This window comes from Notechis scutatus, chromosome 12 (genome assembly GCF_049901735.1).
Source record: "Notechis scutatus isolate UNSWTSFEM ecotype Mainland chromosome 12, rNotScu1.2, whole genome shotgun sequence".
NCBI classification, from domain to species: Eukaryota; Metazoa; Chordata; class Lepidosauria; order Squamata; family Elapidae; genus Notechis; species Notechis scutatus.
This window is the reverse complement of record NC_142020.1, coordinates 3,173,064-3,188,760: the sequence shown is the minus strand read 5'-3', so window position 1 is coordinate 3,188,760 and position 15,697 is coordinate 3,173,064. Positions and strand designations below refer to the sequence as shown.

The 15,697-nt window shown below is 49.1% G+C and overlaps 1 protein-coding gene across 4 annotated transcripts in view; it reads right to left on the bottom strand.

Moving 5' to 3' along the window:
- The window catches only part of GRID2IP (Grid2 interacting protein), a 120,515-nt gene that overhangs the window by 24,705 nt on the left and 80,113 nt on the right, over nucleotides 1–15,697 (bottom strand). For 3 of the 4 annotated variants that reach the window (XM_087973120.1, XM_087973122.1, XM_087973123.1), the window contains 4 exons: nucleotides 13,633–13,940; nucleotides 4,410–4,808; nucleotides 2,806–2,893; nucleotides 377–466 (listed from right to left, as the gene is read on the bottom strand). In XM_087973120.1, the coding sequence (XP_087829246.1) occupies nucleotides 377–466; nucleotides 2,806–2,893; nucleotides 4,410–4,808; nucleotides 13,633–13,940 (885 nt within the window). The remainder of the gene's footprint in view (nucleotides 1–376; nucleotides 467–2,805; nucleotides 2,894–4,409; nucleotides 4,809–13,632; nucleotides 13,941–15,697) is intronic. The other variant, XM_087973121.1, reaches the window with a different exon arrangement.

Sequence of the window (15,697 nt, the reverse complement as noted above, 5' to 3'; positions counted from 1 at the left end):
TCCTTTGAGTTTATCATCAAAGGCTTTCCGGAAACGACTGGAGGGCCATTTGTCCAGAGTGGCATGAGGATTCCTGCCCTGGGCAGAAGGTTGGTCTAGAAGACTTCTAAGGTCCTTTCCAACCCTCTAACTGACACCTTACCTTTCCTCCAGGAGTTTGGGATGGTGTTGGTAACTGCAGAGTGTAGTTAGGAAGATGGTGGGACGGTGGCTGCAGTGGGGCAATCCAAGCACCCCGTTTTCTTTATGAGAAGCACATCCCCTTGATCTGTTCGACCACACCTGTGGACACCCCCCCTCCCATCTTGGGCAAAGGTCCATTGCCCCCGAGGTCTTCTCCGCACCCTCTTGTCCTGGCCCACTGACTGTTACTCACCTGTGTTGTAGGCCTTTTTGTGGGACAGAATCTCAACCAGGTGCTTTTTTTTAAGGGGTTCCGGCAAGGCGCTTGGTTCTGGAAGAGAAACTGCAAGATTGAATGTGAGATAAGGAGAGGGTTCAAGAGGCCTTGGGAAGGAGAAAAAAAAATGAAGCTGTAGGACTGGCATGGCATGCATTTGGACGTCCTGAAAATTCCTGGCGGGCACCCACAACATCGCAGGAGAAGAAGGAATCTCTAAGTCAAAGGCATGAGATATTCAGGACATCTCAGGCCCAGCCAGCATCAGCACCCCCTAATTCCTCCTTGCTTCTTGGGGGGAAGACTCCTCATCTTCACTTCTCACAGCCTAAACCTCTTCACTTGGCTTCCCCAATTGGCCCACCCAGAATCTTCTGCCCAACATCCCTGTGGTTATGACTAGCCCCAGTCTGAGGCTCAAAAGGGAAACTTAGCACCAGGCACAATAATCCACCTCCAAGCTTAGAGGCAGTCTACCTTTGAAAACCAGTTCTGGGTGGTGAGGATGGTTTGTGGTCTTTGTGGTCTTCCAAGAGCTACAAGGGGGAGCCCAAGCACTGCTGGCTGAGGGGTATCCTTAAATTGGTGAGCCATGAACAGCCATAAGGAAGTCCCTTTCATCTTCAGGATCCCTCTTCATGTGGGAATAATGATTATAGCCAAATGTATTTATTCAGTTATTAGTTAGAGAACCAGTTCAGTGCAGTGGTTACAAGGCACCCTCTCAGTCCCAAACCACTCCTGAAAAACCTTGACAAAGAAACTGACAGGGAGAAACAAAGAAACTGACAGGGAGAAACAAAGAAACTGACAGGGAGAAACAAAGAAACTGACAGGGAGAAACAAAGAAACTGACAGGGAGAAACAAAGAAACTGACAGGGAGAAACAAAGAAACTGACAGGGAGAAACAAAGAAACTGACAGGGAGAACAATCAACCCATGGAAGGGAAGTTGCCCTCGGAAGTTGTGGCAGCGCCATCACTTGAGACTTTCAAGAAGAGACTGGACTGCCCTCTGTCAGAAATGGTGTAGGGTCTCCCGCTTGGGTGGGGGGTTGGACTAGATGACCTACAAGGTACCTTCCAACTCTGATTATCTGTTATCTGACCAGTCCAGGCAGACATCAGGAGTCAAAAATTGACTTGAAGGCCCCAAGAAAGAAGTTAATGATTTCCTGGAGCTCAAAGCATTATATTTTCTACCCCCATTTTTCTACAAACAACCAGCCTGTCAGGAAGGTTGTGGCGGGGTGGGTGGGGAGAGAGAGCACGAGTGGCCAGTGTGACCCCACCAGCTTCTCTGGCTACAGGTGAGTTTGAACCGATTCAGGGGTGGGATTCAACCGGTGTTACAACCGGTTCGGTGAGAGTGCTGCGCACGCATGTACAGCATTTGGGGAAAAAAATCATCAGCCGTGCCACCCGGACAGCTGACAAGCGCTGCACGCGGGTGCGCAGCGTTTGAAAACCCTCTTCTTTCCTGCTTTTTCAACCTCACCTGTGCCGCGCAAAGCAGCTGAGGTTGAAAAAGCAGGAAATAAAGGACAGGTAAGAGCCTGGGCAGGTGGGCCAAACAGACAACAAGAAGGTCATCGCAGCAAACCGGTTCGGTGTCAGCTGCTCTTCTGAGCTACCGGTTCTGTAGAACCGGGCCGAACCGGTAGCCTCCCACCCCTGAACTTACTGCCTCTTCAACTAGCCCTGTCCCTTGCAAGAGATTGCGAGGGTCCCTGCCATGATGGACATCCCATCCGCCGAGCGACAGAAAGGGGCTCTCCCAACCTCTCCTCATAAGACTGAGTTATCCCTCCAGGATGGCCAGAGCAAAGGCTGGCATTATGGGAGCTGACGTTTCTGATCGTATCTGGAGAGCCCAGATGGCCCCACGGAAGAGCAGTGGGAGGGAGGGAGGGGGGATTTCAGCATCCACCTGCTTTGCATGCTTTGCAAATGTATGGGTGGCTCCCCCCTTCCTCCCTCCCCCCTGGGAGCATTGGAGTAAAAGGCTTGGCAATTCTCCTGCCCGCCCACTCAATGCCCAGCTGTGACCCACATCCCGGCGGATTTGGCCTAGATTTGAGACGCAATGGGGTTAAAAGGGAGCGAGCGTCAACCAGGAAATCTCCAGCAGAAAGCCAAGAGCGCCCCCGGGAGCAACTGGGAAACAAAGCGATGCTGCCCCAGGTCAGCAAGCAAAGGGCTTGTGGAGCCGTCTCTGGGGCAGCACAGACGTAGGAGAAGCTCCACAGAGTGAAGCAACCCCACCCCGTGCGCAGCCCCCCCACCCCAGGCCGGGTAAGAGGGGGCTGCATGCGGCGGCACCCCCCCCCAAATGCCCAGGTGAACTGCTTCTCTTACCCCTCGCTAAAGCAAGCCCCCTTTCCAGAAGAGACCCTCACACTCACTCGCTGGCTTCTGGGTTCCAAAATGCAGCTCGAGGTCCAGGTACTTGACCATGTCACTTAGCTTGTCATAGTCCGAATCCTCCCCGAGCTAAAGGCCAGGAAGGAAGGAAGGAAGAGGCAGTCACCCCAAGAGCCCAATTGACCCTTGGCTCTTCAAAAGGCCCTTGGCACTGGGGACCTGGCCGATTGCCCAGTTAGCCCAGCACTTTGCACCAAAGCTCCTGCCCCCCCTCTCCACCCCCACCAAGCAGTAGTTGGCACCAAGGCCACAAAGGAAGGACATTAAGGGCAGCTGGAGGAGGAGTTACTGACAAGCCCCCCCTCTGCCTCTCCCCAAATGGCCAGGCATGCAACCAAAATAAGCGGTTCTGTTTGGGGGAGCAAATATTGCTTATTTAACACTCGCTCCCCCCACCCTCCAAAGCAACAGGAAGACAATCTGCAGAAAGGGTCATCTCCCTGTCCAAGACCTCTAGGTTGGACAGTGCCCCAAATATACCTTACGTGCCCTTTTAGAAATATCCACGTAAAGAATAAGGAAAGCTTAGCACACTGTTCAAAATAATATCATTAATTAATTAATTAATTAATGCAGAAAATACCACTTCAGCCACAGACTGGTCAACGACTGGAATGCCCTACCCAACTCCATGGTTACAGCCTCAACCCCTCGCATCTTCAACCTCAAACTGTCTGTTGTGGACCTCCCCCCATTCCTAAGAGGTCCTTAAAGGGGGCACACATAAGCGCACCATCGTGCCTACCGTTCCTGTCTTACTGTCCCCATTCATCTGTATTTACTCCTTTTGTTCTTTGTGTTTCATACCTATACTTGTTATCTTGTACATGTTTGGCAAACAAACAAATAATTAAACTGGCATAGGTTGTAGCAGGGTGTACACCAGAGGTGGTATTCAGCCAGTTCTGACCAGTTCTGGAGAACTGATAGCAGAAATTTTGAGTAGTTCGGAGAACCGGCAAATCCCGCCTCGGACTGGCCCCGCCAACCCCATCTCTTCTCTGCCTCCCATCGAGTCCCAGCTGATCGGCTGGGTCTCCTTTGGTTGCCCTGCACAGGAGAACGGAGCTGGAAAGCAGGTTGGTGGGGTGGGGAGGGAAGGGGGATTTTGCAGTAACCTTCCCCTGCCACGCCCACCAAGCTACGCCCGTAGAACTGGTAGTAAAAAAAAAAAAAAATTGAACCCCACCATTGGTGTACACACTTCAAGGCTTTTTCATCAGGCGGAATGGAAAGCTCAGTGTCAATTCATGAAATTTTTCTGTGGTCTTTTTAGAGTTGCTAACCGAAAGGATTTCCACAAAGCAGAGGCCAGGTGGGAGGAGACGCGGTCTTGCAGTCAGGCAGGAAAGACCAGGTCCACACACGAAGGTTCAATGAAGCTGATTTTATTGCCTACCTGCAAAAATCTTCTCCACTAATGGCCAGCGCGTGGCTGGTGAAGGGTCAACAGCACTCAAGGGGAGGGGGAATTGCTTGTGGCTATGTAGGAATTCGAGGCTGGTTCCTCTTTTCACTCCACCTCCCACCCAGTCCTGCCATTCCTTCTCCTACACATCCACCTCCGTCGAGGCTCTGATCCTACCTGGCCCCAGATGGTGCCTTCCGAGTTCTCCACCTGCTCCCAGCGCAGCCGCTTAACGCTCATGTGGCTGGACTCACTCCTGCGGTGAACGCTTGCTTGTAGCATTGGAGGGGGCAGACAGGGCATTGGGGGAGGGAGGGGAGGAGGGGGAGGAGGGAGGGGGAGCTGGGCTGTGGGGTGGGGGCCGGAGGGAGCACTCTGGGCTGCCTCCATGGCCCTGGGCTCTTTCTGGGGGTCACGGAACTGCGGAGGTCTGGGGGGTGGGCTGATCGGAGGCGGTGGGAGGTGGTCTGACAAAATGGAGTAGGTCAGGGAGCTCCCTTCACTGCTGCTCAAGCCGTCGCTGGCACTGCTCCGGTCATTGGCCATGTAGCTGCCCTGGTCATCGTGGAAACTCATCTGGGGAGAGAACAGCAAGGATGGGCAGGTGAGGCACAAGGGCACCCCAACTTCACAAGCACATCGCATCATTTGGACAGGTGTGGAGGGAGCACACCTGTCTCTAGGAAAAGGGGACAAACGTATTCGATAAACAAATGCCACCTCCTGTCTTCACCCTCAGAAAGGATGGTTATTTTCAGAGCTGTCGGTCTGTGGGGTTCCTTGCCCTCCCCCCCCAACATGGGCTGGTTTGCACCCCACATCACCAAATAAGGTTGGCTGATTTATGGCTGGGGTTGCAATGGAAAACCAATCATGATCAAAATGTGGTTAGTATGTGGTTCACCTTAAGCCATCAAACGTTTTGTTGGTTGGACAGAGTCCGTGGGTGGGGGGGAGAGGGTAACTCTTATGCCACCCCTGGCAAGTTGGCATCTGGTGGGCACATTAAGAGGGCCAGGAGAAGGCCCCCCCCCTTGCTCTCTATGGCTAATTTTCCATGGCCAATTTTCCATGGCTAGCTTGCCACAGGACAACTCGCCATGGCCATCTCACTGTGGGACAACTCACTACGGAACAATCCAACAATTCAATTTAATTATTTAAAATTATTTAAAAATTATTTTAGTTTTTATCATTCGCATTTCATTTTGTCCCTCCTTTGGCATCCTTTCTTTAATGATGATATCCCACCATTTCTTTGGCATTCATATAACTCTTGTTCCTCGTGACAAACTGTCCCGTGGCAAGTTGGCTGTAGTGAGTTGGCCATGGTGAGTTGGCCATGATGAGTTGGCCATGATGAGTTGGCCATGAGGAGTTGGCCATGGCGAGTTGGCCATGGCGAGTTGGCCATGATGAGTTGGCCATGGCGAGTTGGCCATGGCGAGTTGGCCATGATGAGTTGGCCATGATGAGTTGGCTATGGCGAGTTGGCCATGATGAGTTGGCCATGGCAAGTTGGCCATGTTGAGTTGGCCATGGCAAGTTGGCCATGATGAGTTGGCCGTGGAGATTTGTCCCAGATCCCAAGAGATGTCTACCTGGAAGAGGCTTTCCTGTCCTCTGAAGTCCTTTGAGATACCTGCTTAATTCCCCCTGAGGTTTCCACAACCTGAGGTCAGAAAGTCGGGATGGTGACCACAATGGTGTGTTTGAAGCTCTGCTGGCTTTTGATGTGTACTACATGCGTCAATCATAGTTGGGGCCACATCTTGACTTTTTGACCATGTCCTGTGGACACCTCTGATTCACTCTGGAGAGGAACTGCTGTTTTCCCAGGTGGAACATACAGCATCTTCTTCTGGCCTTCAGAACAGAAAGGGCCAAAATCAAGTTGAGGGTTTTTGTTGTTTTTTGTATTATTGGAAGCTGAAGGGGATTTTTAAAAAGCCTGTAGATGCTTAAGACCCCCCCCACACTTCAAGTTTGCAAAATTCCTTTTTGAAATAGATCCAAGCCCCTTCCATATTCAAAGTGTGGCCCCCCAATAGACCACCCAACACCTAAGGTGCCAAGTTTATACTCTGGTTCTTTAGAGCAGGGGCCTCCAGTCTTGACAACTTTAACACTTGTGGATTTTAACTCATAGAATTCCCCAGCCAGCCAGGGAATTCTAGGTGTTGAAGTCCACAAGTCTTAAAATTGTCTTAAAATTGCTAAGGTTGGAGAGCCTTGCTTTAGTGGATCATTTTGGCCTGCAGATCCTTCCAACTTGGCTTGTGAAATATTTCAGCCTTGTGTTTGTATTTTAATTCTCTTTCCATCTGTTAATCACAGAGCCTTTCAAGTGGCGTTTTATGTTTCAGTAAACAAAATAAAGACACGTTTGGCTTTCCCCCAAGCCTGTTGCTTTTCTCTTCCTTTTGATGTTTACTAACACACAGATGGCTCCAAACTGCCAAACTGAAAAGTTGTTACAACTGGTCCCATAAATATGTTGCCATAAGAAGAATCCTGACAAAAGGCATCTTGCGTAAAACCTGATTTTCCTCTCATATACAAAGTTTGCCTCTCTTATACAGAATAACAGACCTTGGAGGTCGTCTAGTCCAATCATCTACCCAAGCAGGAGATTCTACACCATTGCAGACAAATAGCTCTCCAGACATAGAACGCAAAACATGGAATAACAGAGTTGGAAGGGTCTTGGAGGTCTTCTAGTCCAACCCCCTGCTCAAGTGATCTTCTACCATTTCAGACAAATGGCTCCAGTGACGGAGCATCCACAGCTTCTGGAGGGAAGCTGTTCCACTGGTTGATTGTTCTCACTGTCAGGAAATTTCAGGCTGCTCTCTCCTTGGTTAGTTTCCAATCATGGTTGTTTTTATCTTGCCTTTTGGTGCTTTGCAGAATGGTTTGACACCCCCACCCCCCCATCTTTTGTCATTTGTCGAATGATGGAGGTATTCAAGCCAGGGTCTCTTGTCTTGTTTGGCATTAGCTAGAGTTGACAATCTCTGTTGCATCAACTGGCACTGTTAAAACAAAATGAAAACAAAAATGAAGGGAAATGAAGGGAAGGGAAGGGAAGGAGAAAGGAAAAGAGAAAGGAAAAGAGAAAGGAAAGGAAAGGAAAGGAAAGGAAAGGAAGGAAAGGAAAAGAGAAAGGAAAGGAAAGAAGGAAAGGAAAGGAAAGAAGGAAAGGAAAAGTGAAAGGAAAGGAAAAGAGAAAGGAAAGAAGGAAAGGAAAGGGAAAGGAAAATAAAGGAAAAGAGAAAGGAAAGGAAAGGAAAGGAAAGGAAAGGAAGGAAAAGAAAGGAAAGGAATGGAAAGGAAAGGAAAGGAAAAGAGAAAGGAAAGGAAAGGAAAGGAAAGGAAAGGAAAGGAAAGGAAAAGGAAAGGAAAGGAAAGGAAAAGGAAGGAAAGGAAGGAAAGGAAAGGAAAGGAAAGGAAAGGAAAGGAAAGGAAAGGAAAGGAAAGGAAAGGAAAGGAAAGGAAAGGAAAGGAAAAGAGAAAGGAAAGGAAAGGAAAGGAAAGGAAAGGGAAAGAAAGGAAGGAAAGGAAAGGAAAGGAAAGGAAAGGAAAAGAAGAAAGGAAAGGAAAGGAAGGAAAAGAAAGGAAAGGAAAGGAAAGGAAGGAAAAGGAAGGAAAGGAAGGAAAGGAAGGAAAAGAAAGAAAGGAAAGGAAAGGAAGGAAAGGAAAGGAAGGAAAGGAAAGGAAAGGAAAAGAGAAAGGAAAGGAAAGGAAGGAAAAGAAAGGAAAGGAAAGGAAGGAAAAGAAAGGAAAGGAAAGGAAAGGAAAGGAAGGAAAAGAAAAGGAAAGGAAGGAAAGGAAAGGAAAGGAAAGGAAAAGGAAAGGAAAGGAAGGAAAGGAAAGGAAAAGAAAAAGGAAAGGAAAGGAAGGAAAAGGAAGGAAAGGAAAGGAAAGGAAAGGAAAGGAAAGGAAAAGGAAAGGAAAGGAAAGGAAAGAAAGAAAGGAAAGGAAAGGAAAGGAAAGGAAAGGAAAGGAAAGGAAAGGAAAGGAAAGGAAAAGAAGAAAGGAAAGGAAAGGAAAGGAAAGGAAAGGAAAGGAAAGGAAAGAGAAAGGAAAGGAAAGGAAAGGAAAGGGAAAGAAAGGAAGGAAAGGAAAGGAAAGGAAAAGAGAAAGGAAAGGAAAGGAAGGAAAAGAAAGGAAAGGAAAGGAAAGGAAGGAAAAGGAAGGAAAGGAAGGAAAGAGAAAGGAAAGGAAAGGAAAGGAAAGGAAAGGAAGGAAAGGAAAGGAAAGGAAAAGAGAAAGGAAAGGAAAGGAAGGAAAAGAGAAAGGAAAGGAAAGGAAGGAAAGAAAGGAAAAGAGAAAGGAAAGGAAAGGAAGGAAAAGAGAAAGGAAAGGAAAGGAAAGGAAAAGAGAAAGGAAAGGAAAGGAAGGAAAAGAAAGGAAAAGAAAGGAAAGGAAAGGAAAGGAAGGAAAAGGAAGGAAAGGAAAGGAAAGGAAAGGAAAGGAAAGGAAAGGAAAGGAAAGGAAAAGAGAAAGGAAAGGAAAGGAAAGGAAAAGAGAAAGGAAAGGAAAGGAAAGGAAAGGAAAGAGAAAGGAAAGGAAAGGAAGGAAAAGAAAGGAAAAGAGAAAGGAAAGGAAAGGAAGGAAAAGGAAGGAAAGGAAGGAAAGGAAAGGAAAGGAAAGGAAAGGAAAGGAAAGGAAAGGAAAGGAAAGGAAAGGAAAGGAAAAGAGAAAGGAAAGGAAAGGAAAGGAAAGGAAAAGAGAAAGGAAAGGAAGGAAAAGAAAGGAAAAGAGAAAGGAAAGGAAAGGAAGGAAAAGGAAGGAAAGGAAAGGAAAGGAAAGGAAAGGAAAGGAAAAGAGAAAGGAAAGGAAAGGAAAGGAAAAGAGAAAGGAAAGGAAAGGAAAGGAAAGGAAAAGAGAAAGGAAAGGAAAGGAAAGGAAGGAAAAGAAAGGAAAAGAAAGAAAGGAAAGGAAAGGAAGGAAAAGGAAGGAAAGGAAGGAAAGGAAAGGAAAGGAAAGGAAAGGAGAGGAGAGGAGAGGAAAAGAAAAGAAAAGGAGAAAGGAAAGGCTCTTTCAAGATGAGAGAGTGACCCCAGGGCCACAACTCTGCAGATCTTGGAGTTTCCTATGAAAGATGGCCCCCTGGAATATTTTTTGTGGTGGTACAGTGGTTAGAGTGCAGTACTGCAGGCTGCTTCTGCTGACTGCTGGCTGACTGCAATTTGGCAGTTCAAATCTTACCAGGCTCCAGGTTGACTCAGCCTTCCATCCTTCCAAGGTGGGTAAAATGAGGACCCAGATGGTTGGGGGCAAAAGGCTGGGTCTGCAAACTGCTTACAGGGGGCTGGAAAGCACTGTGAAATGGTACATAAGTCTAAGTGCTATTGTTATTGCTATTTTTCTTCTTCTCAGATTCGCTTCCAGCTCTAGGACTACTCAGTGGCCTCCCATCCCAGCACTAACTAGCTTAGCCCAAGTTTGCAAGTTGATGCCCACGGACAGGAATCTGCCTTCAGGAGGGAACCGAGGCCACACAGATCTTTACAGAACAGTCTTTTGGGGGGCTTTAGCAAACGTTCTCATTTCTGCAGGAGTGTTCGAAGGGCAGTGCGTGGGTGTGGAAATTGTGGCACAAGCCAGACACAAAGGCACCACCTGCCAATCCCTGGTGCAATAAATGCTGAAGTACAAGAAACAAGAATGATAAAAGAGACAAGCAGGGCCAGCCTCATTTTCCAGCCTGTGGGGGCATTCCTGTTTCATTTGTGCTGTTTTCAAGAAAGGCTGGAAGACTATTTGTCCATAATGGCATTAAGGGTTCCTGTAGTGGTCTAGAACAGGCAGGGCTGGGCTGCTGGGCAGGGGTGGGATTCTACAGGTTCGCATCTATTCGCTAGAACCGGTTGTTAACATTCTAAGCAGTTCGGAGAACCGGTTGTTAGAGGAAATTACTGGGCTCATCCTGTAAGGAAGGCAGGAAGGAAACATTCTGGTGTTGCTTACAGAAACTGCCTCTCCGTTAACCCTTATTACATTCTTGGCAGGACTAGACTTCCTGTCTCTGGAACTTCTCTGGAGGTTTTTTTTCCCTCCTTTGCTGGTACTTTGCTTGTGTGGAGTGACCCTTCAAAGTTACAATGGCACTGAAAAAAGTGACTTATGACCATTTTTCACACTTACGACTGTTGCAACATCCCCACAGTCATGAGAGGCCAGGCGAGGAAATGCGTGCCTCGATGTGAGTGATGTTGAGTTGGCCACACCCAGCCAGTAACATGAACACCAAGCCATATCCATCCAATCATATGACCACCAAGCCACGCCCACCAACTAAGCCATGCCCACCAACTAAGCCACACCCGCCAACTAAGCCACACCCACAGAACCGGTTGTTAAAAAATTTGAATCCCACCCCTGCTGCTGGGGGTTCGGGGGGGTTCGGGACAGCCCCTAGCTAAACTTCTGTGCAGTTCAGAGAACCCCCAAGTCCCACTCCTGGCTGGCCCCACCCACCCTTCCCCTCCCAGGAGTCCCCATGTGGCCTGTTTTGGATGCAGGTAAGTGCAGGGCATGTGCAGAAGCTCAGGGAGGGCGAAAAATGGGCCTCCCGGAAGTTCGGGAAGGCTGGAAATGGGCCAGTTACCAGCTTCCAGAAAGCCTCCAGAGCCCGGGGAGGCCAGTTTTGCCTTCTTGGAGGCTCAAGGAAAGCCTCAGGAGCCCAGTGAGGGCAACCCCCCCACACACACACCGTGGTGCAGGAGGCCGACTAGGCCACGCCCACCATGGCCACGCCCACCCAGCAACTGGGCAGAGAACCCGTTGCTAAAAATTTTGAAGCCCACCCCTGAGAACAGGGGTCTGCAACCTTGGCAACTTTATGACTTGTGGATTTCAACTCCCAGAATTCCTCAGCCAACATGTGCTGGCTGAGGAATCCTGGGAGTTGAAGTCCACAATTCCTCATGTGCTGGCTGAGGAATCCTGGGAGTTGAAGTCCACAATTCCTCATGTGCTGGCTGAGGAATGCTGGGAGTTGAAGTCCACAATTCCTCATGTGCTGGCTGAGGAATTCTGGGAGTTGAAGTCCACAATTCCTCATGTGCTGGCTGAGGAATCCTGGGAGTTGAAGTCCACAATTCCTCATGTGCTGGCTGAGGAATCCTGGGAGTTGAAGTCCACAATTCCTCATGTGCTGGCTGAGGAATGCTGGGAGTTGAAGTCCACAATTCCTCATGTGCTGGCTGAGGAATCCTGGGAGTTGAAGTCCACAATTCCTCATGTGCTGGCTGAGGAATCCTGGGAGTTGAAGTCCACAATTCCTCATGTGCTGGCTGAGGAATCCTGGGAGTTGAAGTCCACAATTCCTCATGTGCTGGCTGAGGAATCCTGGGAGTTGAAGTCCACAATTCCTCATGTGCTGGCTGAGGAATCCTGGGAGTTGAAGTCCACAATTCCTCATGTGCTGGCTGAGGAATCCTGGGAGTTGAAGTCCACAATTCCTCATGTGCTGGCTGAGGAATGCTGGGAGTTGAAGTCCACAATTCCTCATGTGCTGGCTGAGGAATCCTGGGAGTTGAAGTCCACAATTCCTCATGTGCTGGCTGAGGAATGCTGGGAGTTGAAGTCCACAATTCCTCATGTGCTGGCTGAGGAATCCTGGGAGTTGAAGTCCACAATTCCTCATGTGCTGGCTGAGGAATCCTGGGAGTTGAAGTCCACAATTCCTCATGTGCTGGCTGAGGAATCCTGGGAGTTGAAGTCCACAAGTCGTAAAGTTGCCAAGGTTGCAGACCCCTGGACTAGAAGATCTCCAAGGTCCCTTCCAACGCTAGCATTCTTATTCGGTAGCCGCTTTCAATTACTTTTTAGCAATATCAAGGCTCATATCACAGGTAGCCTTCAACCTATGGGCCCCATTAAGCCCAAACGTCTTGTTGCTAAGCGAGATCATTGTTAAGTTAACGTTGTGTCCCATTTTACGACCTCTCTTGCCACCGCTAAGTGAATCCCTGGAGGGGTTGTGTTAGTCAACACCGTTGAGGAGTGAATCTGGCTTCCCCGTTGACTTTGCTCGCCAGAAGGTTCCCAAAGATCATCACACATGACCTTGGGACATTGCAACAGTCATAAATGCGAATCGGTTGCCAGCAATCTGAATTTCAATCATGCTGCAATGGTCATAAGAGTGAAAAAGGGTCATGTAAGTCCCTTTTTTTTCAGTGCCATTGTAACTTTGAACAATCACTAAACGAACTGTTGTAAGTCAAGGACTACCTGATCTTGTTTAGACATGCGAAACAAGTGGGGAGAGAACCACTTTGGAACTTTTGCCTTGGGCAAACTTTTCATCCCAGGGAAAGGAAGGATTCAAGCAGCGCCCCCCCCCCCACCCACCCCCAGGGAAGGACCCCCCTCCCTGCAGCCCCTTTTGGCTAGAGAAGAACCTCTTGCCTTCAGAAGTTGTGGGAGCTTCATCCCTGGAGGCTTTCAAGAAGAGACTGGGCTGCCATTTGTCAGAAATGGTGTAGGGTCTCCTGCTTGGGCGGGTGGGGGGGGGTTGGACTAGATGACCTCCAAGGTCCCTTCCAACTCTGTTCATCTCTTGGGTGGGGGGAATGAGTCTGCCTACTGAGATGAGGTGGACTGGTTGCTTTCGTGGTGTGGAGACAATAACTTGGTCCTCAACACCAATAAGACCAAGGAGTTTATAGTGAACTACAGAAGGAAGAGATCAGCCCTTGCTTATCAATGGAGACCGAATGGAGCAAGTGGCCAATTTTAAGTTTCTGGGTGTTACCCTAAAAGAGGACCTGACCTGGGGGGCTCACATTGCAGCCCTTGGTCAAAAGGGCCCAGCAGAGATTATACTACCTGAGGCTTCTCAGGAAACAACAACGGAATGAAAAACTGCTGGTGACCTTTTACTGCTGCACCATAGAGAGCATTTTAACACACTGCACCTCTGTATGGTTTGCCAATTGCACAGGGGCAGATAGGATAGCCCTCCAGAGGGTTAATATCATTGCCCAGAGGATCATGGGTTGCCCTCTCCCCTCTTTGGAAGAGCTTTCTAGCTCTCACTGCCTTAAGAAAGTTCAAAACATCCTCAAAGATCCACCTCATCCTGGGCATCCCCTTTTTTGAACTATTACCATCTGGCAAACGGTACAGGATAATAATAAAAACAAGGACAAATAGGCTAAAAAACAGTTTCTATCCCAGAGCAGTAGCTCTTTTGAATTCTACTGTATAGTGCAGTGTTGGTGCAGTATTTGGGGTTTTCAATTCCATGTGCAGAGTGTGAAAGATGTGTGTTTGTGTTTATTTTCATGGACATGATGTCCACTGAAGATGGTGTTTGATTTCATTATAGGAGGTGCAATGACAATAAAGTAAACGAACTAACTGATCTCGGGCTGCCTCCCACCTCCTCGTAATCGTTCTCCGGCACCAGGAAGTCATCCACCAGGGTGATGCGATGGCCCAGCTGCTCGCTCAGTGCATCCAGGAAGCGGTCCGTATCCCGGCTGCGTGGCGGCCGCGAGAAGGTGAAGAGCTTCCGCCGGCAAGACAGGGGGCTCAGCTTGGGCGACAAGGCCGGGCTGCTGTCCAGGCTGACGTACGGGTTCGAGTCTGTGCTGCAGGGAGAAGGGAGGCCACCAGGCGAGCGGTAATAGCAACGCTGCAGGGCAGGATCATTCTGCCAGGAAATAGTTAATCCTGATTTTCGGGTACCTGCGGAAAATAAGAAAGAGACACGCAGCCATCTGCAGCACAACGTGCCAACTTTTGCCTCCCCCCACCAGGCCTTTTGGCCTCTACCAACCATGGATCTCATTCAGTCAGAAAGATTCTGGTTGCACCTTTTCGGAAGGACACATTTTATTAAAATTTAATGCAGGGTGTCAGTTGGAAAAAGGTGGTACCAGATTCCTTCTGGGTTGTTTTTTTTTACCAACATAAACTAACACAGCTGGCCTGGCTGGTAGCACCTCGTAACGGCTCCTTTCCAGGGTTACAGGAGAAGATGGCAAACAGTTTTGAAGGTAAATGGCAGATAAAACAGTAGAACCATATTCTAGGACAGTAGTGGCGAACATTTTGGGGCTTGCGTGCTTGCGTGCCAGCACCCAGAAGGCGATGTGTGAGACCCACCCCACCCCCTGCACATGCCTGCGCAATCCCCCCGCCACTCCCTTACCTGCAGTGCGCTTCACAGCTGATTTTTGGGGCTGGTTTGAGGCCTTTTTCGGCCTCCCAGAGGCTTGAAAAAAGCCTCTGCAGGATTTGCAGGCCGAATAATAGGCCCGTTCATCCTGCAAAGCCTGCAGAGGCTTTTTTCAAGCCTCTGGGAGGCCGAAAAAGGCCTCAAACCAGCCCCAAAAAATCAGCTGTGAGGTGCACGTATGCGCAGTGAGGTAAATTTGCCTGCGGCTCACATGCTGGCACAAATGGCTCTGCGTGCCACCTGTGGCACCCAGAAAGTGATGACATTTCTTTCAGTGTTACCTTTTGGGGGAAAAATAGGATGGTTCTTCCTCTGCTGGATGAACCTCAAGACTGCATTTATGATGAACATGTTTGGATTTAACTGAATTTTAAAGGCAGCGATTCTATTCTAGAAAGTTAGCACCCACCCCTCTCGTAGAAGAATGAAATATTCTAGGAAGTATTAAAAAGGCAGAATATTATACCTCTTGGAAAGCAACCCCCACCTTTGTTAATAGCCCCAGAAAGACAAAGGACATCTTATCTACAAGATAAAAGACCTTCAGCTCCAGGGTGGTAGGAGTAGCCCTCACTCAAGATCCAAACCAGGACCAAGCCATTATTAAGCCATAATAGGAATTGCCCAAAGCCCCTTCATCACACCACTCAGCCAGGGGTGGGATCGCTGTCCAGCTGGTGGGTGGGCAAGGACATGGTAGGTGTGGCCTACCAAGGTTCAGAGGCTCCCCCCAAGTTATGCCCTCTGGGAGGGCATAACTGGCCTCCCTCAGGGTCCGGAGGCCCCCTGGAAGCTGGAAACAGGCCCATTTCTGGACTTCCGGAAGGCCCATTTTTCGCCCTCCCAGAGCCTCCATGCAGACCCTGCACTTACCTGCATCCAAAATGGGCCATGTGGAGACTCCTGGGAGGGGAAGATCAGGGCGGGCAGGGCCAGCCGGTCGGTTCAACTACTGGTTCAGCGAACCAGGTGTAAATTTAACATCCGGTTCGCCCAAACCAGTCCGAACCTGCTGAATCCCCCCCTCTCCCCAGCACCCAGCAAGATTCAACCAAGCCTAGGACACAGACAGCCTATAAGGTTTGCTGGACCCACGCATTGCCCCCTGGGAGTCTGACACGTTTCTTGCAAGGCCCAAGAGAGGGTATAACTATATCTCACTCCCCACTCCGTGTGGTCAGCTACCCAGAATCAAATAGCTTGGTCGTTCTGCTTCGCCATAAAGCCATCCTTCCAAGCAGCCTCCATGTTTCCAGTGGAACTG